Source organism: Artibeus jamaicensis, unplaced genomic scaffold, assembly GCF_021234435.1.
Source record: "Artibeus jamaicensis isolate MK-2021 breed Jamaican fruit bat unplaced genomic scaffold, CSHL_Jam_final contig_519, whole genome shotgun sequence".
NCBI classification, from domain to species: Eukaryota; Metazoa; Chordata; class Mammalia; order Chiroptera; family Phyllostomidae; genus Artibeus; species Artibeus jamaicensis.
The window spans coordinates 11,636,576-11,664,235 of NW_026521871.1; the positions used below are offsets into that span (position 1 = coordinate 11,636,576).

Sequence of the window (27,660 nt, forward strand, 5' to 3'; positions counted from 1 at the left end):
GGAATGCAGATTAGCACAGCCGCTATAGAAAACAGTATGGAATTTCCTCAGAAAACTAAAAGTGGGACTGTTCATATGCAGGGCTCAGACCACAGGGGGGCCCTGGCCTCTTGCAGCCCACAGATACGGGCCAGGTTGCCCCGCCAGCCTGCACACAACCTCCACTTGGCAAGCCCATGCTAGCTAGTTGATTCAACCATCACCACCTTTCCGAGGCTTCCTGCACCCCAGGGCCCCTCAGGAAGATTTCACCAGGTGGTTCCTCTTTCCGGGTCTGCAGTCTATGCTGGGAGGTGTTTCTGAGTGTGCCGAAGTCTGATTGTGCGTCCAGCTGTCCTGCTGCACTGTGAGCCCCTAGCCTGGTCTCTACGTCCCAGTCCTGCGTGTGGCTCATGGCAGGGCAGCAAGAAGGGAGGAGACATGTCAGGCTGAGAGCCCCTGGGAACCTCCAGGAGCAGAGCTGGAACATCACAGAAGCCAGGTATGTAAAAACCTTCCAATCACAACTATTTCTGAAACCTTTGGAAAAGCTCACCTGGACTCTCAAGCAGAATAATAAATGTGAAGACTAACATAGAGTCCATCACATGCCAGGATGTTTCTGTATTAACAGTGCCACGCTCACTACAATCTTACAAGCACCCCCACTTTATGGACGGGGAAACGGAGGCACAGAGAGGTTTTAGAACTTGCCCAAGATCACACAGAGTATGGAATAGTCAGGATCAGACCCAGGCACTTTGGCCATAAAGCCTCTTGTCTTTTCTACTAGGCAATAAATACCACTGACAGTAGCGGAGAAGAATAAAGGAAAAAAGGTCTGCTTGGTCTCTCTTTTCCAAAGCTTATTAGGCAATTTTCCAATCAAGAGATCCTCTGATATCTTTTATTTCCACATAAACCAATGCCAGCTTTTAAACAATCTGAGAAACTGATGGTTCCAATCTGCCAAGCAGTATGGGGACTGCCTTAATGAGCAAGTTCCTGACTCCTTATAACCCTGAGGCTATCAATTTTCCCATTTTACAGATGGAAGCACTAGGGCCCTGAAGAACAAAGCCACATGCCCAAGTGGCAGAGCCAGTAAACAATGCAGGGGGCATTCACAGCTGTATCTTCATCCCAGCTCCCATTCTGACATTTTCTTAATCTTTTTTGGTAGCTATACACTAGTTCTCTTGGAACAGTATGGGTTTGGGATGCTGAAAGGGCTAATGAGAAATCAAAGTATATGATTAGCATTATTCACTAAAAAGGGGACATTTTCACTCTTCCCCGAACCTGCAATGCAGACAAAAAAAAGCCCAGAGTGTTGCTGAGCACCAGCCCCGGTCCTGCCCGAGACCAGGCTGGGAAGGTCCCGCCCCAGGGGGAGGAGCCAGAGCGACCCCAAGCTCAGTCCAGGCATCCAGGGCCCAGCTGCAGCTCCGCATCTGACTCTTGCTGCCACCCTGTGACGAACTGCAGCAATCGCAGGTGGGGAACAAGGGGCCAACTGGGCAAGTGGAAGACAGAGGGGCCCCCAACACTGATTCCCCTGAATCCCGCGGGGTATTCCCCAAGACACTGAGAGGCTCAGGTGGCTCAGAGAGACCCATGGGTGGGATGCTTCCTGACACCCAGGGGAACAGATCCCAGCTGTGGGTGGGAAAGTTACGGGGCCAGTTGTGGAAGGCAGCGGGTGACAGAGTCCAAAGAGGACACTGCCTTCTGTGCTGAGCACCTGTGATCAAGTGCCCTTAAGGGGTGATGCTCCAAGGCTCCATGGCAGGGTCTTGGGGGCACAACCAGATGCCATTGCCAAGACCCTAGAGACCCTGTGACCCTACTGCCCCAACACATCCTATCAGGGAATAAGGAGGCCCCACGGCCCTGGCTGGGGAGGTGGCGAGCACAGAGGACGCCTCTCCTGCTGGGACCACCCCTTTCAGGAAGCAGATTTCACCTGACACACTCCTCCCTAAACATGCTCTCAGATATGGACTTATTTTTACAGCATGTGAATCAGACTTTCTTTACTGTCTTTACTCTGTATTTACCAGAGTGCGGAGCCCAGACCCAACCAGGGCAGGGAAAGCTCTGGAGTGTAGCCCAGCATAGAGCAGCACGCTAGAGTCAGGCCTTTGGAGTTGGGCAGATCCGAGTTCTAACGCCCCCTGTAGATTGTTCCCCGTGTGCCCCGGGCCTGCCAGCTGTGCTCTCGAACCACAGCGCCTGGTCTGTGTGATGGGGATTACCACACCTGCTCCTCGGGTGCTCAGGAGGGTTCAGTGAGAAAGCGTGATCCTACCATGCAGGGATCAGCAATTAATTACAGGTTCTAATATCATTTGCTATTATCATAATTCCCGTTCTCCTCCAATTCCTCATGCTCCAGGGTCAAGTTAATTAAGTTACCCTCTTACCACTGCCTCTCCAGAGTCACACTTACAAACTGAAACCCTGAGCAAGTAACTTGGCTTATGGTGCCTCGGTTGCCCCATCTGTAATACAGACAAAACAGAAGTGGCAATATCTCAGAGGAATGTGGGTAGGACTGAATTAAACAATGTAAGTTCAGGGCAGAGCACACTGCCTTGCCCAGAGAAAACTCTATCAATAAACATTATTACCTCTGGTGAAGAATGCCTTGGCCTCTGAACTGCAGGGCGATGAATGGGGGCCGCGGAGGCAGATGAGGGGGGTGCAAGCTGCCCCCACCTGCCTGGGCCAGGCCTCCTCAAAACCCCCTTATCAGAATTCCTCTACAGAGAACACAGGGGCTACAGCCTCTTGTCTGCTCCACAGGGGCTCCCACTGAGTTAACGAGTTAACAACAGGGTTCTGGATTTGTCCTCAGCAGGAGAAAGCAGACCAGCTCCTGCCAGGCTATAAACTGTCTCAGCCAGATTTCCTTCAAAAAAAGAAAAGAGATTTACATAACATAAAAGAATAGCAGAACATCAGTGAGAAGAGAAACTAGTCAAAAGCCCATTCAAGCAGCAAAGGGCATCAGTCACCTGGAGGGGACTCGAGGGTGGGAATCAAAGACAGGACCAGTTGCCTTGGCACAGTTTCCTGCTCTCCAGATTTCTGCTACTGGATCTATGACAGCCATACAAAAACTAGCCAAGTGCTTTGAGTGGAGGGCCTGGCCCGGTCCAGCTTACAGGTAAGGCAGGGGCTCTGAGTGTGTTCTAGGGAGTCTGGGGCCATCTCCAAACCTCTCCGAATGGCAAAATGGCCACACACAAGTCCCTAAGCAGAGATGCAGATCTGGATGGCCACCATCGAGGGCTCAGTCCCCCAAGGACAACTTAGAAAGCACCAGCTTGAGTCACTTCATCTTCACAGCATCTCCTTTCTGGGCAGGTGTAACCATCATCTCCTTTCTTGAGATCAGGAACACAAGGCTCAGAGATTCAGTGATTTGTCTAAGGACAGACACCACCTTCCATGGTCATTCTCTGAGGCCCTGCTGTATACAAGAAGGACACTGTGGTGCATGGAGCTCACTTACAAAAAGGGATCATCTGAAGGGACACTATCATCACCTTGTCACACCAGGCCACTCTCCATCTCCCCACAGCCACGTGGTGGCCGACAGAACAAGAATACCAACCATCACACACTCCAGCCTCACCCTCTCTGGCCCACAGAGAAGTCCAGTCTCCCCCGCCTCCTGCCCAGTGTTGGTCTGTTCTGTCCATCCCTTCCCTGAGGAGCCTCCTGGACCTCGTGGGTATTCAGTGGCAGATCCAGGCTCTGCTACTGCCAACCACCCAGCATTCAGAAAGCACCTAGAACCATTCCTCTTCTTTCTTGTACATTTTAGTGATATTAAGTGAATAAGGGTATACTACCCTGAAAGACAAAATGCAATTATTTTTTTTGCAGTGTCTGGAGCCCATGTTATTCAAGCTGGCAATAAACAGTTCTAGTTTAGCATCCACGTTCCAGAAGTCCACATATAAGCATCGTGGGTGCTGTTGTTATCAAAGACACAACCCTCTGGCCTATCACTACTGTGTGCAGCACAAGTCACACCTGCAAATATCTCCATTTACTCTGGCATTTTTATACCACTACCTAATTGGCAGTGTACCCCATTTTATAATGAGTTGTTGTTAATTCCTACTATTACTATTATCGTTAATTTATTTGCCTGCTGAAACGACAGCATCTGGAAGGTTACAGAGGCAGCCTGCACTCCTTAGGTCATGGTCTATCTTTTTAAAGCCAGTCCTTTAGGGTAGAAGCTAATCTGAAATCCCAGACTCTTCTGGGGACCCTATAAACTGGCACAGGATGCCGACACCCTAAATGAGACACAGCACCTTAGGACGTCTCTCTAAACCTCACAGACAGTAGCTAAAACACACAACTGGTCTCTAGACTGTTTTAAAGCTCTATTCATATGAATAGTAGTCATTTTAAAAATGAAGCAAATTCCTATATTTATAAAGGCTGAAGAGTATAATAAACAATAAAAATGAACATTTGCCATTATTGAGACTTTACTGTGTGTTCAGTGCCAAGCACTTGACATATATTATTCACTTAATCTTCATAATAACTCCGTAAGCAAACAGAATTTTTCTCTCAGTACACTAAAGTACAGAACAGTTGAACAACTTGCTCAGGTCCACACGTCTCATAAGTGGCAGAACCAGGATGTGAGCCTGGCCCCAAGCCTCACTTTGAGCCCTGTGCTGACTGTCTGCACATGCAAGGAACAACAAGTCTAGTCCAACCAATGCTGTCAGGTGAGCTTAAGCCATAGACCATGGAACAGAGCTGGGGGCCCTGGGAGAGAAACAAAGAGGACAAAACGAGCATGCACACACATGTACACATGCACACATGTACACATGCACAGACCCTCCGGCAGTGGCTTTCCCTGCAAGGATGGCTCTGAAGGACATAATCAGGAGTTGTGGAACCAGCAGAGACAGAGGGATGTTCGCAGGAGCACTGTTTACACGGCGGGGAAACCCAGGCGTCAGTGCTCGTGCCTGACGTCGAGGGACGGCCACGGCAGTCACCCCACACCCACGTGGTGAAATGTCTGATTGCCGAAAAGCATAGCATCTTGAAGAATACTAAATTATAAGGAAACACATTCTCATGCCAGGAAGGTCGGGGGGGAAGCAAAATAACTTCATATGTGCAGTCCAATTCTAATTTTAAGCAGTGCAAAAGACATGCAGGAAAATGTTATCATGGTGATTCTTATACTGTAAGGTTAGGAATAATTTTTTTCTTATCGTATTTTTCAGTACTTTCCAATTTCTCAAAGAATAGGATAAATTTTATTTCATATGAAAACAATTTATTTTAAGTGGTCCCTTAAATCCACTGCCTGAATCCGCTCTAAATATCTTGGCTTTATAAAATAGTTGGTACAACATGATGCCATTTATGTAAAATAAATATGTATATATATGCATAATGTATGCATAAATGCATTCAAAGGAAAAATGATGGGATAAAATACACTGAAATATTAACAGTAATCAGGCCAGAAGAGTAGTTGTTTTTATTACCTTTTTATCTGTATTTCCAAAAATTTCCACAACAAATAGGCAATACCTCACAAGTTAAAGTGCTACAGTTTATCACAGTTATTATTTCATCCAGCATCTATGCTTGAACATCGCAGTGAAAGGAAGTTCTTGTCTTTGGAAGCTTTTAAAGCCCTGTGGTCACACAAAGAACTTGCACCTGCAATAATTTGCACAGCATTTCTACTGTGGAAGAGTCACCCACACAGCTGGGACTGGTCTAGGGCCTCCTTCAATCGTGGGGAGAAAAGCAACTAGGGAGAAAGAATCTGGTCAGAGCAGCAGGGATGCTGGCATGACCAAGGCAGACATCAACCGTGCTCCTTCTTCCCGTGATGGAGACAAAGTCTGGAACACAGAAACCTAGTCATGACCCTACCTCACGTGGTACCTGCAGGACAGTGTTAGCTAGTTACTGCTTTATCACCCGGGGTTGCTATACTTGTGCACACTCTGGAAGAAGGGTGTGTCGTACCTGTCACTAACCAGCATGATCATTTCACATGTACAACTCAACAGATGCAGGCCGTGCTAGGAAGAAAGAGTGGTGCACTGGTTATAGGCACTGGAGTCACCGTGCCCAAGCTGGTATCCTGGCTCTGTCACCTCCTAGCCAAGTGACTTTGGGAAAGTTCATTAAAAGTCTCTATGCCTCAGTTTATTCTTCATCTAACTATGGATAATAACAGAAAAGCTTGTTCACAGGGCTGTTGTGAGGACTAAACAAGTTATATATATTAGATGTTTTAAAGGTTATCTGGCTTGCGGTAAATGTTCAACAAGCATCAGCATGTTGTTATCATCATCATCAACAACAACAACATCGTCACAAGGCTTTGCCCTAGGAAGCCTCAAGGAAAACAAAAATGAAAAAGACAAGGAGGACCTGAAAAAGCTTGTGGAATCGAGAGAAAGACCTAATGATAGTACCATAGTTCCTAGAGACCAAGGTCAACTAGGATGACTTCACGGGAGGTGCAAAAGAGGACAGGGACTGGGAAAGGCTTCCCGAAGGCAGTAGCCACTGAGGGCCCAGCCCTGAGCACCAGTGTAGCAGAAGTTCAAAGCTGTTTGATGAACTAGAGTCCCAGGCATGAAGACTGAGAATGAGAACTCCATGGGAAGTTTCAAGGATGAGGGGGTCCTTTGGGGCAGTGGGAACAAGAGAAGCAAAGGCTGAGAAGTATGGGATGAGCTTTGGAACCTAGACTGACACTAGGAGCTGAAGCGTGGGCCCAGGTTGGGTGGCGAGGGCAGAGCAGGGCCGGAATGGCTGGGGAAGCATCGCAAAGAATCCAGGGTCCCTTCTACTTCTCTGTCATGTTAATTCCTGCCATCCCCCAGGTCTCAACTGAAATTCATCCTTTCTGCAAAGCTTCCTCTGACCCTGGACCAGAACAGGTCACCACAGACAGACTTACATGACTAGGTCTAATTCTTTAAAAAATGCCTGATTCTTGCACTAAGTTGTAATCTCCATGAGAATGTAGACTGTCTTATTTTGCTTGTCAGTAAACCCCCGACACCAGCACAGCGCCTGGAACAGAGTAGCAAGATGAAAAAATGTTTATTGAATGATGAGTGCATGAATGAATGAATGATGGATAAATGAAAGAAATCATCACGTTCATACTACTTTCCTGGGCTTCTGCCAGGGTTCAGCCCTGGTCTGAGGCAGTGATATTCCCTGTGGAAATCACTCCATGTGAAATGAAGAAATGTAAAAAGAAATGTGTTATTGATGTAAATTGACATCCTGGACTAAAACCTGCTACACAAGATGCAAAGTAAGGACAGTCATCATCTCTCAAAGCTAGACTGCACTATTCAAAGGTTTCATTCAAGGACTTTTTAAAAAAAAGGAACACAAAGTGCTCCTCTTCACACTTCAGCCCCTCTTGTTCCTTCTCTTCCTCACTTAACCCAGAAGTCTCGTCTGCAAAATAGACCTGAGAAAGAGTATGAACAGTGAAGCTACATAGCCCATTGCAGTTGGAGTCTGAGGGGTTTTGCAGTGAGCAGGGAGGTTTAAATCCCCACTGCAAAACACACAAAAGAAAGACGACCTACACAGAGGCTCAGAAGGAAAAGCTTTCCTCCACCAAGTCCCACAAAAAGCACCTCAAATGGGGCCTTACTGGGAATAGGCTACTTCACCATCCTGGTGGAACTCGGCAATTTGGAACATAAGAGCTCCTGGGAACATTTTTCCAAAAGAGAGAAAGGTTCCCAGTCTGTCATTTCTCCCCAGAATAAAAACTGACCAAATCATTAGTTTCTAAGCAATCAAAGGCTACATATAACATGATCCATGACCCTGAGATGCCATCCCAGAAAGTGCGTGCACACACACATTTAACCTTCAGATCGCAGGGGACAGATGGTCTTCCTCCCAGGAATTTAGGTAATACTGAAAAGAGGAGCCAGTGAGCCCCTACCAGCTGATGGTCATGGCTGAGGACCAAGCAGACCTGGCGTGAGTCTCTGTTCTGTCCTTTAACAATCTGGCCGACCTCTTTGAGCCTCAGCTTTCTCAGCCTCTAAAGTTCATTCATTCCTTGCACTCCTTCATTCATTCTACAAATACTTACTGACAGAGGCTACTATGGGAGACAAAAGTAGAGCAATGAGCAAGCCAAAGGTCTTGCTCCGGGGGGCTGACAGTCTCTGGATGAGGCGATATTATCAAAGGGTGGCTGCATTACTCAAAAGATGTAAGAATTATAGCCTCAGTTGCTGCCATTCACTGAATTCTTATGACTGCCAGGCATCGAGCTAAAGTTTAGATTCATGATCTAATTTTGTCTTTGCAACAGTCCAGTGAGATAGGGATCACTTTTAAAAAAGGAAAATGTAAAATAAGAAGCTAAGTAGCTGCTCAAGACTATATACTATATACAGTACACTATCACTGGCAGGTGCCATGATAACCCTCAGCTCCATGGCTTATGTCTGGCCCAACCAGCTGGTAATCTCAGGCCCCCTTTTCTGAGCTGCCTTCCCTCTCCCAAGGGACTTTATTCTTTCCTGGCTCTAGCCAGGGAAGAACACAGCACACTTGTTGAATGAATGCTGCCTTTTTTTTTTAATTTGGCAGTTTAAAGCAATTAACATGATTCAGTCATGCATGTTATTAAGTCAACATTCAAGGGAGGGCGGATCAGGGGAAATGAATATATCAGGTTATATAAATACCAATTACTCACTGTCTAAAATATCACAGAACTTCATCATATGTCAAATATTTTAGTCCCTTTTATTTTTGCCTTTTATATTCAAAGATGACTCCATTCCCCAACACAACTCCAAGAACAAGGCAATTCCTCGGAAATAATGCTAGCTAAAACGTAAAGGAAAATTTACTGAGATGGGATGTCATTTCTGCCCCCTCCAACAATAGTGCTACCCTGTTTTTTCTTGGCCATTCAGCTACATCTGCCTTGTTTTCCATGGAGTTTGCTCTGGTGTGAGTTGCTGCCCCTACCACATTCCTGAGATAAGGCCAGTAGTATCCTGCACCTCCCCCTACTCCAGCAGGTACCTGGTGCAAACAGAGGCAAGGACAACAGATGTTGGTAGACTAGATGGCCACTGGCATTAAATACAAAGACTGTCACCCAACTCATGGTGGAGCAGACTGGGAGATGAGGTAGAACCTGTCGTCCTCTGAACTGGACTGAGTCTTAGCACAGAGGATCCTTTGAGCTCTGCTCTGTGGCAGGCAGGCTCAGGGAGAAGTATGTCAGAGTCAAAGCTAGAAAAGATAGACCCCAGACTCCCAAGCAGGACCTTGTCCTCTCCAACCCAGTGACCTTCTGGTCCAGCCACATCACACCTAAACAACCAAAAGAAAGAAAAGATACTAGGAAACCAAGCTCAGCAAATCCAGATCCAGATATAGGAAAATGAATCCTTAGGAGGAGGTAGGATAACCAAATTAATCTTCAAAAAACAAATAGGAACATAATAGTCATATTTGCATCTAGGACTGGTCCTTCATCTGGCTCTTCCATCGCTAGCTTCATAATCTTGGGCCCCATTTCTGCAATACTAGGATGGAATACAGCTTGTGAGCCTACTTGTGAGGATTAAAGTAAAGGATGTCTTCACGTACTCCCTCATTCATGAAACACTCATGAGGCATCCCCTCAGGCCAGGTTCTGGGTGTGCCAAGATGACCCTGGTCAGAGAGAAAGACGAGAAAACAAGTAACTGCCCAGCAGGCACAACAACAAACACCAGACACAGCAAATGCACTAAGAGGAGGTGGCCAATATAACACAGATGTAAAAACTCTCTGTAAATTTGTGAGTGCCGAGTGTAATATCAGATGTTTTGAAGACCACTGCTCACCCTGTGCTTGCCAAACTTCCCTCTTCCATGCTCCTCCCTTTCTCTCCCACTTTCTCCCACTGATCCCCATGAGGCCATCCCCATACTGTCCACGCAGCAGCCCAGTGGTAACGTTTGGGACCAACTAAGGTGGCTGCTGGCAACAGGAAGAGGCAAATGCAAACATGAGGTAAGAGTATAGGCTCACGGTCAGACAGACCTGAGTTCATAAACCAATGTCACCACTTAATAGCTTTGTGACCTTGGGTAAGACACTTCGCCTCCCTGAACCTAAGAGTCCTCACTTACAAAATGGGGCCATCAGAGCACCTATTTCTTGGGATTGTTGAGAAGGTGAAAAAAATTATACTGAGAACTTAAGCTGCGATTAGCTGATAAATGTTAGCTACCTCCACCTATCATTATTATTGGGGGAAACCCAGCTTCAGTCTCCAAGATCAATGCTGTAGTCCCCATAATAAAATTGAACCAAACTATAATCTACCGTAGTAACATTAGAGCGCCTTTTTCTGTTAACACATTTATTAGTTTGTGATATCAATTTGTTGCCCACAGCCAGCCTTCTAAAATGAATAGAATAGAATAGAATAGAATAGAATAGAATAGAATAGAATAGAATAGAATAGAATAGAATAGAATAACAGAACAGGAGTATAAAAGAGTACAATCAAGTAGATCAGACCAGAGTATATTACAGAGAATAAGGCTAAGTGATGTTCCCTAAAACTTGCATTTCACATGTGAAGTTGTGTGCAATGGGTTGCAGTGAACCATGTATTTCCTACTGTGGGCCATGGTCAAAAAAATTTGAAAGCCACTAATTTGGAAAAAATGCAGTTTTGTGCCCAATAGACCCTTGGGGGAGCAGCTCTTGCCCCAGAGAGATTAGGAGCAGCCTTTCATAGGAAGCAGATGGCATCTTTCATACTGATGTTCACCAAACAATTTTCTGTTAAAAGGTTAGTAACCACAGGTCCCTGTAACCTATTTGGTAAGAAGAAAAGCCATCGGTGACAAGTCAATAAATTCCTCTCCATCTCACAAATTGGAGAATGGCCACTTCAAATCTGCTCAGTGATTCCTAAATATACTGCTTCAGCAACATGACATGCTCCTGGGTACCTTCTGACTTAACAGATAGAATGCCTGACTTGTTCCAAAGCCCCATTTTTATGGCAGAAGAAAAGCTCCGTTCACACCAGGTACACGGAGGAAGGCTGTGCCCAGTGCCAGCGTCAGGCTGGGCTCTGAGGCCAAGCAGCCACAGCCTCCAGCCCAGGATAGCACAGACTTCTCACACACAGATACGTAATTAAGCAAACCGCAATGGGAAGATGCGCACCTTCCTCCCAACAAAAGACAGAGGGAATGACTGGGTCTCTTTAGGGGAAGCCAGCAGCCTTTCCAGCAGCTGGATATAAACATTTCTCAAAGCATGGTCTGTGTTCCACTAACATCTGAATCACCTAAGAAGTTTGTTAGAATGCAGGTTCCTAGGCCCTGGGCCAGGCTTACTGAGTCTGACTCTTTTGGGGTGGGCCCCTGCAATAATGCATTGAACAAGTTCCTCCCAGGTGATATTTCCAATGCCAAAGTCTGGCATCCTCTAGAATCATGGCTCAGCAGCCAGACAAGGGCAGGAGGGCGGGTAGTGCAAAGAGCGAGAATAGCACGGGCCAAGGCACGGAGGTGTGACAAAGCCTGATGTGTCTGAGGACTGTGAGTAGTCTGCTCTCACTGAAGCCTCCCAGTCGGGGATGAGAAAGGTAGCCACAGCAGCAAAGGGATTCTGGCACCCAACACACTCCGCACACCTCACTGAGTATTCAATAGGTACCTGTTGAAGCAGGAAGAAAAGGCGGGAAGGAAGCAAGAAAATATTTCCAACATCAGGTTAAAAGCAAATGTGCCCTTGTAAGCCTTTTAGAAAAGCTAAAGATTTTCCCAAATCATAATATTCTACACAAAATGAAGCATTTGGTCACTTGATCCTCTATTGTGCAAAAACAGAAAGTTGAGGCCTCTGGATTCCAGATGGGTTTATCCACATTGAATAAACATTTGACTAATTGTTCTGTCTCCTACTAGCTTCACTTATGTAGATCATGTTCATAAGGGGAATGTTCCCTAAAGACACACTGGGACAAATATTTTGTCTGTTAAAAACAGATACACTGGGGTAACATTTTCTATAGGTAAAATTCAGGCTTAAGTAAGATTTAATCAAAGTAAAGGTTGCAAACCAGTTTCTTGTGCTGTCCAGCAGGGGAGTTTTGAAAGGTACGGGACTGGGGCAGAAGGACGGAGGACCGAATGCTGCCTCACTCTGGCCTCTAACACTGTGCCCCCATTCCCTCCTCTGTGGGCTCCATGCATGACCTGGGCTGGCATTCCTGATTTACTATGACATCTGGGACATGTCACCACCCCACCCCAGCACCCACAGGAGGAAGGGCTGGTTCTCAGGAGGATCTTCTCCAGCCGAGGGGTCCTCTCATCCCCTTCTGGGTGAGCAGTCAGGCTCATCAGGAAGGCAGAAGGTGGGCATAGGATTCTGGTCACTGTGAGATTACATAGAAAATTCCGGTGTGAGATAGGACACAAGATGCTCCATAGCAAAATTCACCCTGGAAGCCTCTTGGCCCCTACAGATTAATGTCCCACGGAGAAGCTGAATGCAAGAACCCTCCAAAAGCCTCAAAATGCAATGCTGTTAGGTCTGATACTAAGAGGAATGGGGGCTGGAGGTAAACATCTTTTGGCAGAACTGCCCCCCATTAAATCCATATAATTTAATTCCCACTTCTCAGCCAGCTGCTCACCCTCATCTCAGAGGGGCTGTGCTTAGTGCAGGCTTTCGGCAGATCCCAGGACTGGGCTTGGGGGAGAGAGAGAGGGCAATTGCTCCTGCAGGACACAAATGCAAATGCAAATAACCCAAACTCGATTCATGGCCTCTCACAAGGTCCCCTCCTACAGGGGAGCTGTCAGACAGAGCCGCACAGGGTGCAGCCAGGATGTCACCCGGGAGTGGTAGCGCTGCTCTGTGGATGCTGCAGGTATGAGCAACAGACGAACCAGCAGCTCCAGTTGCCTGTAGTGCACAGGCTCGGAAACCCAGTCTCAGTGGTATAAAAAAATAAACAAATAAATAAATAACATAAAATAAAAGGAAACGGCACTGAGAAGGTGAAATCATCCTCAGCAAGCAACATGCAGCATCTTGACCTGGGCAGGGCCTCAGAGAAAGCCAGGGAACAGTAACCGCCCAACAAAAAGGTAAAGGGGATAGAAATTAAAATCCACGTTTCTCTCTAATGTCACTGGGAATGTGGCTTTGGAGCAGTCCATGGAATTAGCTGCAGCAGCTTCCTAATTGCCTGTGCCGAGTTGCCTCCCCCAGGTTGATGGTGACGGCTGCGCGGCCCCATCAGTCTCGCTTGGTGCTCCTCGTGCACCCGCCTAGCACTGCGGTGCTCCCGCGGCAGCTGCTGGGCTTGGCACTGCAGAGGCACCAGGACCCCAAAGCCCTGCTGGGAGGCTTCTGGGGGAGACTTGGTCGTGTTTCAGGGTGCTGAGTGAGATAGACTGGGATGCTCCCAGGGGCGAGAGGGGGTTGCCAGCTGGGACCAGCTGGCTAGGCTGTCTGGCTGTCCCTGCTGGCACCCAGAGGGCTGTGGGCGAGGGATCTGCCTGCAGGGCTTCAGAGCTCAATTGCTGTAGCTGGGAGGCAGTCTCTGACTTTTTTGCAGCATCCACGCCTGATGCTAGGGACTCATAAAACCCAGTTTTTGAGAATAAATGAAGAAAGGGATGTGAAGGACCCCGTGCTCAGCAGCATTCTTATTCTCATCACCGGCATGTGAGCACCAGGACGACTGCCCTCAGCCCCACCTTTGTGTATCTGTGCATTTATGCATTCCACAACAACCCCTGAAACCACCCCAGAGACAGCTCTGTGCTAAGGGCCAAAGGAAGACCCTCTCCTCTCCGAAAGATCACGCCTGCCCTCGGGGAATTTAAGGTTCTAGCTTACCTGCCTCCCTCTCGATACCTCCTCACTGAAAAAGATAAGGGGTCCTCAGCCTATCGCACATCCCCAGACCTGCCAAGGGCAGGGATGGATCTGCCCGATTCCTTCCACGCAAACTAAAACTGACCCTCTTAAGTCCAAGGGCGGTGGCTTTCAAGCTAGCTGTCAATCATGCAGAAAAACAGAACTGGCTTCCATGAGGGGAAAAGAAAAATAAGCATCATCAAACATCCAGGACACGCACACACAAAAGAATGGGGATAACGAAGGCCAAGGAATTAAAATTTACTAGGCACTTCCCAAATGTCCAGTTCTGTGCTAAGACGCCTACATGTCAACAAAGTGAATGAATCCTCACCATGACCCTATCTGACAGATAAAGAACCTGAGGCCTGGTTGAACAAAGGCCATACTTGATCTTAAAGACAAATCTGTCTTGTCCCAAGGGTCCCAGAGCTCAAGCTAGCTCTTCCATACGACCACCCATTATTGTAAAGGGGAATATACAAAGGGAAATTTAACTGAATTCCATGAGATTCTCAGAAAGACTTCATACGAGTCAGACTTACTGAGGTCTGACCCACAAGGAAACCAAAAGATCAGCAGCATAACTTTATTATAATAAAATAGGGAGCTATAAAAACTAGGGGGCTCACTGGGCCCTCCCCTCAGTTCAGCTGTTGCCCCTTTTCATTCTGTATTAAGAAAGCAATGACAGTGTACCCAAACAAGACTAAGAGTTCAGTTAGGGAAACAATTAAGAGCAGAAGGAAGTTTCCAACAACAACCCCGATGAGCCAACACCAGGCTATAAGGAAAGCGGGGGGAGCCGCTGGTTCCAGGGAATACCCGGATGCTCCTCCTCGGATCCCAGCCCAGCCCAGGCACCTGACCAGCATCCACGTGGCTCCAGCTCCAAACCTGTCTTTGCCACCTGGAGCTGGGTAGCCGTGAGCAAAGTCACATTCCCTATCTTCATGTCTGCACATCTAAAGTGGATATAATGATAGAACCAATCTCAGAAGTAGCTGTGAGGAATTAAATGAAACAGTACAAATAAAGCACATGGCACAAAAAAACAAATAAAGCACCTGCATCATTATTAGGAATACTGCCTGAGAAGCACTTACGTGGCTGAGTTCCGGGCCGCTTTAGCAGAGGTCTCTAAGCAAGGTCTCTGGATGGCCTACCAACTCTCCCTCAGGTGGACAAACTGCTCTCTTCAGTGGCAACATGTCATGGTTTGTGGGAGCAGCTACTATGGAATAATAATCACAACAACAACAGCTCATCTTTTCTAAACACTTCCTAGGAGCCACTTTTGGCTAAGTATCCTGTGTGCATCTTCTCAGTCAGACTTCTCAACTCTACCCTAGAAGTTAGTACCACTGTGCCCATTGGACAGGTAAGAACACTGAGGTTCAGTGACTAACTTGTCAGGATCAGGTGACTAGTCAGCAGTAGCATTGGTTTCAAATCCAGACTAATCTGACTCAGATCCAGACTCACCTCCCCACAGCTCTGTCCTCCCAAGACCAACCTCCTGTCTTTAAAGATCTTTAAAATCAATAATCCTCTGGTTTCTCTCTAACTCTATATATCTTTCATATCATTCATAGGGTATTTGTTCATGAAAAAAATCCCTGAAAATCTTGCTCTTTAAGTAGAAAATTCAACATGAGTCTGTAATTCTGAAATTCCTGTTCTGGGAAATGCATATCATTGGCTTTTTTGAAAAGATTAGTAAGCGATGACCCCTTTCCTTGAGAGGATTATGTCTTATTTCAGGGTGACCAGATGACTCCTGATGTTCTGAAACTTCTGAACTTGGACATAGACCCTGGGATTTTAAAGGAGTTTCCAGTTTTTATCAACAAAGGAAACAGCCCACATATATTAAACACCCACCATACAAGTGCACTTGTGCATGCACACACACACCTATGCACCTTTTAATGACTGCCTGATAGTGATTCCTTCAAAGTGTGCCTCTGTGCCAATATGCAAAAGCACAACGTTCTGACAGAAGCCCAGCTCGGAGCCAAGAAAGAGTATGCAAACTCCAGCATTCCCATCCCAGAAGTCAAATATCATTTATGGTCAAGTGGGACAAAAAACTATGCCCTCTGATCTGTTTGTACATGATTCGATCATGTTGTGGTAATGGAAATTTCACTGATAATGGAAATTGGTGGGAAGCTAAGAGGAAAGCTATATGTTATGACTCGTGGCCAAAGACTATCTATGTCCAATGGATTTATTGCCTTCCACATCTATTGTTCTTTCTTACAATATTTTTCCACCTCGGCCTCAACACAGAGCAATGGAAAAAGCCTTACGGACGGCGCGGGGACACAGAGCCAGAAGCCTGCCTGGTGTTCCTGACTCTCACCTTGCTTTGCAAATTACAACACACGTTATAGCAAAAACAAACTTGAATCCCCAAACTGCACATCTTTACTCTATGAGGGGCAGAATGTGGAAATTTGGGGAGGTAAGCAAAAAAAAAAAATTCACCTCCTCGGGGACATAATAAATGTTATCGTTTGCTGTCATGCCCATCACATTGAATGTATGTGACACAGATCGCCTTAACTTCATGAACTCGCCGTGGGGTCAAAGTGACTAAAATTCCAGGCATCTCTCTTGCTCCTCATTAGTAATGAAATGAGATTATAAATGAGAGACTAGCCAGCGAACTACAGCATCCCGTGCACCACAAACCATTCGAAACAACTTCATGCTCTGTCATTTTATCCTCCCAGAGCCCCATGACACAGGGACTTTCCTTATTAGCTGTATTTTATTGATGAGCAAACCAAGGTAAAAATGGTGTCTGAACTACAAGGCCCAAATGGGACTGTGTTTACTTTCACCACTGACTTCTTACGGACTTTCAGGGCCAATTATTCTGGCTTGATGCCGGAACAATTTTTAAGTTACACAACTACAACAGCATCCCCCTCACAATTTCAAAATCCTGGTTCCTGCGTTTACACAAAAGAGGGTGGCAAGCGTCACTCATTCAAAACCTTTAAGGAGATTAGTAGAGGACTGCAGATGCTCAAGGGACAAAGCACAACAACAAAACATGTCAAGGAGGCTCTGAAAAGGAGGTGGGCTGAGCCAGTGGGGACAGTCAAGGAACATGGGGTACCCTTCAGGGCCTCCTGATGATGGCCCGTGGTCCCCATGCATTGCTACACCTCCCTGCACCCTGACTGGAGGAAAGACCAGCCTGCCCCGGAGAGGTGTGCTCCCCTGGCTCGCCTCTACCACTGCTCTCCAGGAACCAGCTGGGAGAAGTTCAGTGTTCCCTAAGTCCTAGTGAAAAGAATTCTCTGAGGAGGAAATGCCTGGAATGCTGCCCTGGAGGACCTTTGGATTAATGCGGGCCTGTGGCTGGCTTCCGTGCTTTTACAGTGGGGGAAATTGCTGGGTGCTTTGGGCTTTCCCTCTGGCCGTGGAGCAGACATAGTCACTCCTCAGCCTACAGAGCAGCACAAACCAGGGAGGAGATAACAGGAAGACTCTGGGTGAAGGCTTCCTCTGGGTGACTCCCCGACCCTCAGGGAGGAGGGAGCTGACCACAGGAAGAGTTAACATCTGGGCGGAGGCTGTGTCCACTGCCGCCGCCTCCTCTGAAGTATTAAATACTTGCTCCCACAAGGTGCCAGGTGGGATCACCTTCCTACATGCCAGCACCCAGCACTCATGCACTCATTCATGCAATTACTTGTGAACTCGGTCCATGTGTGTGTGTGGATCCAGGGCCCACAGGTGCTCAGTGGAGGTTACCTGAAGAGCCGGTATTTGTGTTGTGCAAACGATCATGACCTGAACAACTCACAGATGTGAAACTCTTATGCGCCAGCACCGTGCTAGATGCTCTGCATATTTTATTTAATCCTCACCACACCCTATAAAGTAAAAGGTATTGGTCTCCTTTCACATTTGATAGTTCAGGTTCAGAGATGTTACTACAAGGTGACCCAGCCAGGAAATGGCAGATCTGGGACTCAAATTCAACTTCTGACTCCGAACCGTGTCCTCTCAGCTGTTATTCCAGGCCTTAATTGTTTATGAAGTAATTTCCCAGATGTTGTCTTTTAATCCTCCCAAACACCCGTGAGGTAGAGAAATGCCTGCATTTTTCATATTCTTTTCCAACAGGAACTGAGGTCAAAGAAGAGCACATAAAGATGAGAGGCCATAGCATCGTGGCCAGGTGCACAGACTGGAAGCTCAAGTTGGTCACTTTCGGGAGGCTGCTTAACTTCTGTAAGCCTCAGCTGCTAAATCTGTAAAATGAGGTGATCAGTAGTTCCCGCCTCACTAGGTTTTTAGGGGAATTGAATGGGATGACATATGTAAAGGACTTATCATAGTACCTGGAACGCAGGAACTCCCAAGTCAACGCTACCTGACTTTTATGATTTAAGTGATTTGCCCAAGGCCACTCAGGCAATGCCTACAGAAAACATAAGAAGACAGATGCCACTGCTTCTCGGCCAGTGACCTTACCTTCAACAACACTGCATCTCCAAAGATGTGCAGCTCTGAAAATACTTCAAGCTCTTGAGCTATTACAACAAAGATGGACAAAGAATGCCCCCTAGACCAACTGTGGCCAGGAACCTTAAAGTAGGCTGAGAGGACCAGTCACTCAAGGGGGGCGGGAGAGCCAAAGTGAGGATAGCCTCTCCCACAGTGGGTTTTCCCCAGGCTCAATGCGCCCTGTGCTTGCTCTAATGCTCTTTTGTTATATTCAAAGTCTTCACAATTTTTTAACAAGGGGTCCCATATTTTCCTTTCACACAGGGCACTACAAATTATGTACCTGCTGGTCCTGGTCTGAGCAGATCCTCAGCTTCCAGCGGCCTACAAAATCTCAGATGCTGGACAAATCCATGCCGGGTACACTGGGGCATTCGGTTCTGTCCTAGCACCCTGGTTTACTCCCTCAGGCCGCTCACTCTAGCAGCATAAGCAGACAAGAACAGTCTCCCCTGTCGGCAGGCAGCATCTGGCAGACTCTGTGATGAGCAGCATCCGTTTTTATTGGCATACGCATGCACACACAAACTTATTAAGTATAATGGTAATGACATGTGCAAGCCCTGAGTATTGACGGGCAGTTGTTTCACATAAAATGGACAACCAGAGGTCTATTCTGCGAACCCACAGCCATTTACAGCCCTGCACAACTTGTCTGTCCAGATCATTTACATGGATAAGAGCTATTTTAACCTTGGGAGGATACTGTTTTCTAAAATCAAGTGCATACGGTGAAGAAATAGCCATCTATTTCTTGTCAAGAAATAATGCTCTCCTTTCCAGTTTGGCCTTGAAATGCCTGTTAACAGTATTGTTTCTGACTTACTTTCATAATCGTAATTTGGGGTAACCCAAAATCTATGCAACATATAAATACACCTTATAAATGCAGTGCCTTCTTTAAACTGCCTGCCTTGGAATGAGTACCCAGTGAGTGTTGTTCAAAGAAATGGAAATTGAAATGTTTACCATTGACTGAAAACATAGTGGACTCTTTTCAAAGCTGTATTTGGAGCCCAGGCTGGATGGTTCCGTTGACTGGAGTGTCAACCTGTGCACCGGGAGATTGCGGTTTGGGTCCCCGGTCAGGGTGTGTTTGGGAGGCAACCGATCACTATTTCTCTCTCTTTCTCTCTCTCTCTCCCCCATCTCTCCCATCTCCTTCCCCTCTCTCTCTCAAATCAATAAACATATCCTTGGGTGAGAATTTTTTTAAGTTATATTTGTAAAATAACTTTCTTCTGCTCCTCAAAGGAGAAGCTAACTTCAGCAGACCAAAGAGGGCTGATGAAGATTCTGTTCGCGTTGCCTGGTATGAGGAACTTCTCCTCCCATTCAACAATACCTAAAAGCATCACTCCAGTCACCAGAGATGAAACACAAGCCATTACGTTTCTTGTACAGAAATTACACTAACATGGGGGAGATCTCATATGCTAATTCGCAGAGTGGCATTTACAACATCTATCTCATTTTCTTCTCAGTCTAAGCCATAGCAAACCTCCAAGTGACGACATAGTGTCCTAGGGAACACGCGATCTGCTGGAAGTCTCTGCTGCAGTTCTCAACTCCGAGCCTGTTCCAACAAGCACTGCGACTGCAAAAGATGGGGTGGGGGGTGGCGCTGAAGTAAATGCCACAGAGGTGTGGGCTTGGATGAAGAAAAAGCCCACTTGTGCGCATGTGTGGTGGCAAATCTGGATTAACGACAGACCTGAAGCAAAGGGTCCCTGTGAGAGTGTACACTTCTATATGTCAGCCCAACACACCAAGCCATTCATTGATCAACATAAGCGGGAGCACCACATACCACATGAGGATCAATCAAAAACTGAACAGGAGAAAAAGACTAAAACCCCGAACTCGCACCTCCATGGATATGTGCTTCGAACTGCAGGACAGTGAAACACCTGGCAGGGCCACAGGTGCTTGGGGCCAGGGTTTTGTTCATTCTAATGCACAGCTATGTCTTTGTCACAGACTCGAAGCACCCACTGTGCTTGCCTGTGCCTGACAGATTTCATAATTATTAGGTGGTTTGGTACTTGTGCATTTGCCTAAAAGCACCTTAGTATTAGAATAAATAAGATAAAGTAAATTAGAAAATAGAACCAGTTTGATATCCCCATAGTAATTGATCACAATTAATTACCGCATTGGAATAAAAATCTGAATTTTGCCTCCAACGAGAAAACCATGCCTATATTTTCATATCCCTTAATTTTGGCTAGCATGTGTGAATCTGAATGACAGAGGCTACATCGTTCCTAATAAGAGAAAAAGCAAAGCAGAAATATACCTGGCAGGAAAAAAAATGTTTGAGACGAAGAAAAATAAATGAGCAAAAGAGGCTCAGCTACAAACTGAGCAAAGCCACAGAAAAAGAACTTTGTCTGGACAGCCAGTGACCACGTACGAGTTTACACATGCAATTAGATATACGCATGAGGAAGATGCTTGAACTGAATTCTAACTGGCTCACCCAGCCCTGCTAATGTCCTGCCAATTGGGCTAATGAGACCAATAAACTGCCCTTTAAGATTGAAAACTGTCATTTCCGAGATTTCAAGACTTTAAAAAATAATCTGCCTGGGAAATGCCCAGTAATTGAAGTGGTGCCATGACTTAAAGCATCGGCAACATAGGTCGAATACATTAATCTTGCAAGATGACAAATAACTGTATTTATTCAACAAAAATGCTCGGCTAAGTAGCACCTCCTCCATGAAAGCAATCTGTAAGCATCAGGCTTCCTAAGGGTAGCACAGCCCTGCTACCCAATTCCTGACCAGTGACTACTCCTATCCAGTTATTCCAAAGTCCATCAATTCTCACGTTAAGGAAAAGTCATAATTATCAAAATGGCTTAAAGAATCAACCTTTTACTTTGCTGACTCTGTCCTGTCAAAAGAGACATCAAGTTCGTGTATTAAAGCCACTCTCTCAACAAATAGTTGGTAACACAAAACCCTGGTTATGCATTCTAAGAAGGGCTGCATGAGGCGTCCAAGGTAAATGTCAATTCTTTCCCAGCATTAATGGCAGAGACACACATTACCTGAATTTCTGCTGGGTGTTTATCCTCACAACTCTGGGAAATGCAATTGGAACCCTTCATTCCCATGAACATGCATTCGCTGAATTCAGGACTAAAAGTAGACTGAAACACCCAGCCTCTACCAAATTGTCCCTAAGGAGGACGAAATGAGAATTGCAGGAGTTTAATGCCTTTTCACGTGAATGTTAGGGGTGTGGAGCCCAGGAGTTTAACAACCTAAGTTACCGGACCTTCTAGAGCGCTTCTCACCGAATCCCACTGAATCCTGGGGGAATGAAGCTATCTATCCCTTCCCAAAAGAACCAAACAAAGCTCATTCTCTGGGGAAAATGAAGCAAGACAGAGGCAGCTGAATCCTGGCATGACCATGTCAAAGAAGAAAGTTAATTAAAGGGTGAAGTGAATGGAACCCCTGCAGTATCTGCAGTGAAGGAAGCAGCCTCCAGGCAGGCGGCAGCAGCGCCCCAGCGCCTTCCTTCCAGGGCCCGCTGTCCTGCCACCACCGTAAAACCTCTGGAGACTGACTCCGGCTCCAACACCCAAGTCCTGCGTCCCTCCATTCTACACCAAAAACAGACAACTGGACCAAAACATGAACTACTGCGTTGCATGAAATCGAAAACATCTTCTCTGTAAGGAACTAATAGGTTGCTATTCCTGCGCTCAGCGAAGACAAAAGGGAGGAAAAAAACCCAACAAATCTGGCGGCGAATACCTAATATATTATCATAAGGTAAATTAGCAAAAGCCATATTAAACATAGAAACAATGAACTAAATATTCTTCTTTCTGAGGCCATGACAATAAGGTACATTATCAAATATTTGTATTTCTGTTGATGAAGTCAGTGATAATGCTGCTACCTTCAATTAAATTACATAATAAGAACCTGTTACCAGAATGGCAGTTTTCCCTGTCTTCCAACACATTAAAATAGGTGGCCAATTATTATTTAACTTACATTCACAATAACTGCTTTGTAAAGTTTTTGCCTTAGTGCAAAAATTGCAAAACTCCCATGCTAAAAATGAACATACTACATCAATCACAACATGAAATTTCAATTAGAGAAACTACATAGAGTACATAAAATTATACAGTGGCACACAGTGTACCTTACTTGACTGAAATTCAAATTTAAATGTTCATGCTTTAAAAATGGAATAACAGTCTCCTATGCAACACATTATCGCCACCTTTGAGTCCCCTAAATACAGTGTTAACACATTGTTCAATCAAGTTTTCTAGATAATTTTTCAGAGTATCTTCATTGTTAAAGATGCAGTGATGTAATGGAAGGCTACATAGAGTTTTGACTTACAGGAGTAATTCCTCATGCAAATAGCCAGAAACTTAAAAAAAAGAAAAAATAAGAGAAAGGCAATCATCTCCTTGCTTTTCCAAATGATGTTATGCCTCCCACACTCTAAGCACCTCGGATCTTTTCTCATTCATCCTCTGAACTCTGTAAATCAATGTTCTATGCTCTATTTTTAAAATAGTTGTATTTGGGGACAATGGAATAAGACGGCCAAAAGATAACTGCAAAAATGCTCCTCGAGTTGCCTAACGCACCCTGCCCATCATTCATGGAAGCCCTCACCTAGCCAGCCAAAGCCATGGAGATCTCAGCACTCCACAGTGATGACTGCAGTGCAAAGCAGGGGCAGACACCTACCCTGGAACCTAATGCCAAGCAACACCTCACCTTCCCTGGCATCAATTTTAAAATGCCAGGCAACAGCAAGAAATGACAACAAAGCTGTAAACAGCTGGAAATAATTATACAATTGTCAAGCTGCAAACACAACAAAAGCAAAGCTAGGCTTGTGAATTCACTATCAGAAAGGATGCTGATGACAAGGTATGAGATGCATTTTAGCTGTTTCCAATGTGCTATTATAGAGCAGCCAATAATATGGTTGATGGGGCCTTGTGCAGTGTGTGTGTACATGTTAACTTCAGAGAGAAGGAAAAACAAATTTTATGTGCTCCTACAAAATGTGAGATAGAAGATATGTAAGACAACCAAGAAAACAGTCACAGACTTAGAAGGGATTCTTCCAGAGTTGCTATAAGTAAACTGCAATATCCAGATGATAACTATTTCTTTACAGTTATACAAATATTCTCTTTAAAGGCATAAGAAAAATACACAAAGCAATAGTCCAGAACTCTTTACATACAACATCTGACACATGGGCAAAATGCCAAAGCAGGGTGCAGACTGGTCCAGGGTAAAAGAATACTAGCGAGAGAGGCAAGTCCTGTGAACTGACAGGAGGTTGCCCAGTACGTAAATTATCATTGTCCATAAGGGCACATCTAGCCTCAAATTTGTATCAATTGCCTATAATTCAATGAACTCCTTCCCCAAATAATGGAGTTGAGCAAACAATCATTGCAGTTTCAAAGAGTATGGTATTGCTATTGGCAATTTTAAAACCAGAGTAACATTCTACTGTGGGTTGATGTTTTATTATGATATTTAAATTTCATGTGACAAACTGTTTCATATACTATCCCCAAAAATGCTACTCTCTGAAATGGAATGCCATAAATAAAATACGTACTTGGTTACCAGGCAGCATGCAGAACACATATGTTACATTGGCCCAGAAAGCACATTTTAAAATGCTTAAAAGTTAACTTAGCAATTTAAGCTGTTTGTACCCATTTTCAGAGAAGTATCCCTTCAAGGCCAATGTTGTTTTCTATCTTTGAGAGAATCTTTGGATTAATCCTGTTGATTTGTTAACTTGAAATTCTTTCAGCCCTTCTAATCTCTCCTTCCCAGACCGTTTTTCTCTTCTCTTCTTGGAGAGGAGGGTAGAGGGCTATATATCTCACAATGTGATTTTAAGCATAATGCTGCCTATTTGAATTAAAATTGATGCCGCTTCTGATAAAAGCCTAATAATCAATTTTCCATTCTCATTACTCTCCAGGATTATATGGACGCAGAACAATTTCTTAAGTTTACGGAAGACTCTCGTAGGTTATTCTCTGGTGGTGCAGCTGAGTGGAAAGATAACCATATTCATTCTCCTTATCTGTAATGATGTAATGCATCCCAGCCCTGGGTCTAGCTGATTGGGGAATAATGGGATCGTGGAACTGCAGGCGTGACAAACAATAGTGCTGTGTCTTTCTCCAAGGCGCTGAACCCCAGCCTCACGTGCAGGCGGCTGAAAGACACCATCAAGTAGGCACTGATTCTGCCCCTTGGATGAAGTTAGCGTGTTTTGGCCAGACGAGCATCCTCACTGAAACAGCAATACCGACACTGACAGGAGAGCCGTGCAGAAACACTCAGTTTCCGAGCCCCGGCCAGGACAGTGCCAGTGAGTATCCTGCTTTTCTTTGTGTTTAGAATCAAGTGTCATCTAAAAATAACCGGCTGGAGGGAGAAGTCGCTGCCAGCACAGTGCCAAGAAACCGGGGGATCAGGGACACCTCTGCTAACTGATGCTGCTTGGGGTTCACATTTGTTTGGAAAACTAAAACTGCCTCCATTTTCTGTGCCGGAAAAATCCTCGCTTCCTGCCACCACAGAAACCTTACCTTTTGCAGAAGCTGGGAGCCGGAGTACTTAGCAGCAATGGATTTTATCTCCCCACCAAAAGCCGAGGCCCAGAGCTTCACCCTACAGGGAGAAGGGGCACAGAAACAAATTTGACACCCGTGTCACAGTCAGCACGCACGCAAACGCACACATGGGCTGTGGCTGAAGGAGCCCGGCGATACACATTGGAGGGGGAAAAACGAAATAAAAAGCGCCTTGACAGAAACTGCCAGCACCGAACTGCAGAGCGCAGCACGGGAGGGGGCCGCGCGGGGTGGAGGGGGGGCGGGTCACATAGTTCAGAATGCGCAAAGTCTCCAAGGCTCTCTAAAAAAAGCAGTGGGTTTTATTTGAATACCTATTTGCCGGCGAACTTACCCACCCCAAATGCGTATCACCTGGCAAATAGTAGCGGGAAGAAATCCACCCGCGCCCCCTTCCCCAAAAAGTGAAAATGGCAAAGATGAGGGTAAATAAACGGCCCCGTGGAAGTTGGGTTCGGTAAACAGGCTTCAAAGTTGGTGCTGTCGCGGAGGTGAGCCTCTCCCGGTCTCGCCCGCCAACCCCAGAGTGGGGGCTAGAGGACCCCACCCCGGCCTCGCGCTCCTACTCCGCTCTCGGAAGGCAGGTGCTAGAGGCGAGGCCGACGCCCGCCTCAGGTCCTGCCCAGCCGCACCTGCAGGCGCCCAAACTTGGTCGGGCACCGTGGGTCGTGGCGGCCGTTCCCTCCCCGGGCGGTGCAGGAGGGTGTAAGCCCGCACTTACACGGAGAGTGGGATCTGCTGCTCCGAGCGCACCACGGCCCCCAGCGCGGCGTAAAGAAGCGCGGCGGCGAGGAGCGCCGAGGCCCCCCGGGACGCGCGGCGCTGCGAGCCCGGCCCGGCCATGCTCGGCTCCCTCCACGCTCGGGCGGCAGTGACAGGAGCGGCCGCGGAGAGCTGCGCTGAGCCGGCGGTGGGCGAGCGCGCTGGGCTGCCTACTCCGCGCCGCCCCGCCTGCCTCTCGCGCGCCGGGCTCACTTGCGGAGCAGAGGAAGGAGCGGATGGGGTTGGGGGAAGAGGGCGGAGAGGAGGGAGGGAAGGGAGGTGGGGAGTGAGGCAGGCGGGGAGGAGGGAGGGAAACGCGCCTCTTACAGCAGCAGCGGCCGCCCGGCCCCGCCTCGGCGGCCCCGGGGAGTCCGGCGGCCGCGGCGGGAGGGTGGGAGGCGCCGCGCGGGCGGGGACTCGAAAACTCCAGTGTCCTTGGCCGCGGCCGAGCGCGCCCTGCCCCTCCCGGCCCACTGCGGCCACCGAGTTCTTTACAACTCCGCAGTCCGCCACCGCGGGCGCGACTCTGGGGCTGGCCCCGGGCCGCCCCCTAGCCCTGGCGACCGAAACCTGGGGTGGGGGGGGGCGCAGGAGGGAGGCCGAGGGCCGGGCGCAGCGCCCCGCACTTCGCCAACAACAGCTTCGAGCCAGCGCCGCGTGCCCAGTCCGGGTCAGGGGCTGGGGGTCAGGTGCTGCCGCTGCCTAAAGGTAGAGCAACCCCCCACCCACGCCGCGCAGTTTTGCGGAAGGAAGGGCAAGTGAAGAGGCAAAAGTCTGAAGAAGGAGCCGGGGCTCGTCGCGGGGGTCGGGGTCACACGCGGGGGTGGTCGGGTGGGGATGGTACTGGGCTCAGCGGGTTCCGGCGAGAGCACCGCGGCGAGGCCGCCCGCAAAGGCTCCTCCGGTAGCGGCACCTGATAGGAGACGGCGCGCGGAGGGCGGCGCGGGCACGTGGGCGCAGGGCCCCGGCGGGGGCCAGCAGCGGGGCCGCCCAGGCGCCCCCGACCCCGGGCCCGCACTGCCGCGCAGCCTGCACTCTGACAGGCTGGGGCCCGGCGTCCGCACGACTGCGGCAAGTGGCGGTGGCCGGGACGTCAGGGCTGGGCAGGGAAGCAAATTCGGCGCCAAGTCCTTGCTTTGGGAATTAAAGATTCCTCTGAGGCTCGGGGGTCACGCTCTCCCCACTCCGACCGACCAAGGGCCAGGGGAACGAAGTCTGGGGTGTGACTGGCAACTTTGTGGAGCCCTGGCGCCGGCTGGCCGTGGCGACCGACCCCACTGAGGCTGAGTCATCCTGGACCCGCGGAGCGCAACTCAGCGACCCGGCGGCCACGCTCCCTGCTGCACGGGCCCAGGACGCGCCTAAGTTGCCTGGCTCCGCGCCGAGGTCCTTGCCTTCTCCTGACCCCAGCACCTTCCACCTCCGCGTCCTCCGCTTCCAGTGATAGGAAGGGGCTGTGGCTCCCCTACCTACCCCCGGATGGGGTCGGGCGAGGGTCAGGCCAGCTCTGCTGCCCCTCAGTCTCCGGGAAAAGTTATCCCAGCCTATGCTGGGCTTGATCTCAGAGTTGACAGCGCAGGGGAGATGGGTCGCTGAGAGGGCATTGGTGCTTTTTCCAAGTTCGGGTGGGACCACGGGTTCCTGGGAGCGGGTCCGCTCCCACCCCTCGGCACAGCGCAGGGAACAGGCCCCACCCTGGAAGCACCAGGTGCGACCTGCCCTCGGGCAGTGTCTACAATCTCCAC

General features: G+C 47.7%; 1 protein-coding gene across 1 annotated transcript in view; it reads right to left on the reverse strand.

The window, feature by feature from the left end:
• Nucleotides 1-26,155, reverse strand: part of CACNA2D3 (calcium voltage-gated channel auxiliary subunit alpha2delta 3) — an 864,587-nt gene extending 838,432 nt beyond the window's left edge. Inside the window, exons 1-2 of the mRNA XM_053669475.1 lie at nucleotides 25,875-26,155; nucleotides 25,109-25,190 (exon numbers count right to left, since the gene is read on the reverse strand). Of these exons, the coding sequence (XP_053525450.1) occupies nucleotides 25,109-25,190; nucleotides 25,875-25,996 (204 nt within the window). The 5' untranslated portion in view covers nucleotides 25,997-26,155. The remainder of the gene's footprint in view (nucleotides 1-25,108; nucleotides 25,191-25,874) is intronic.
• Nucleotides 26,156-27,660: the final 1,505 nt, after the last annotated feature.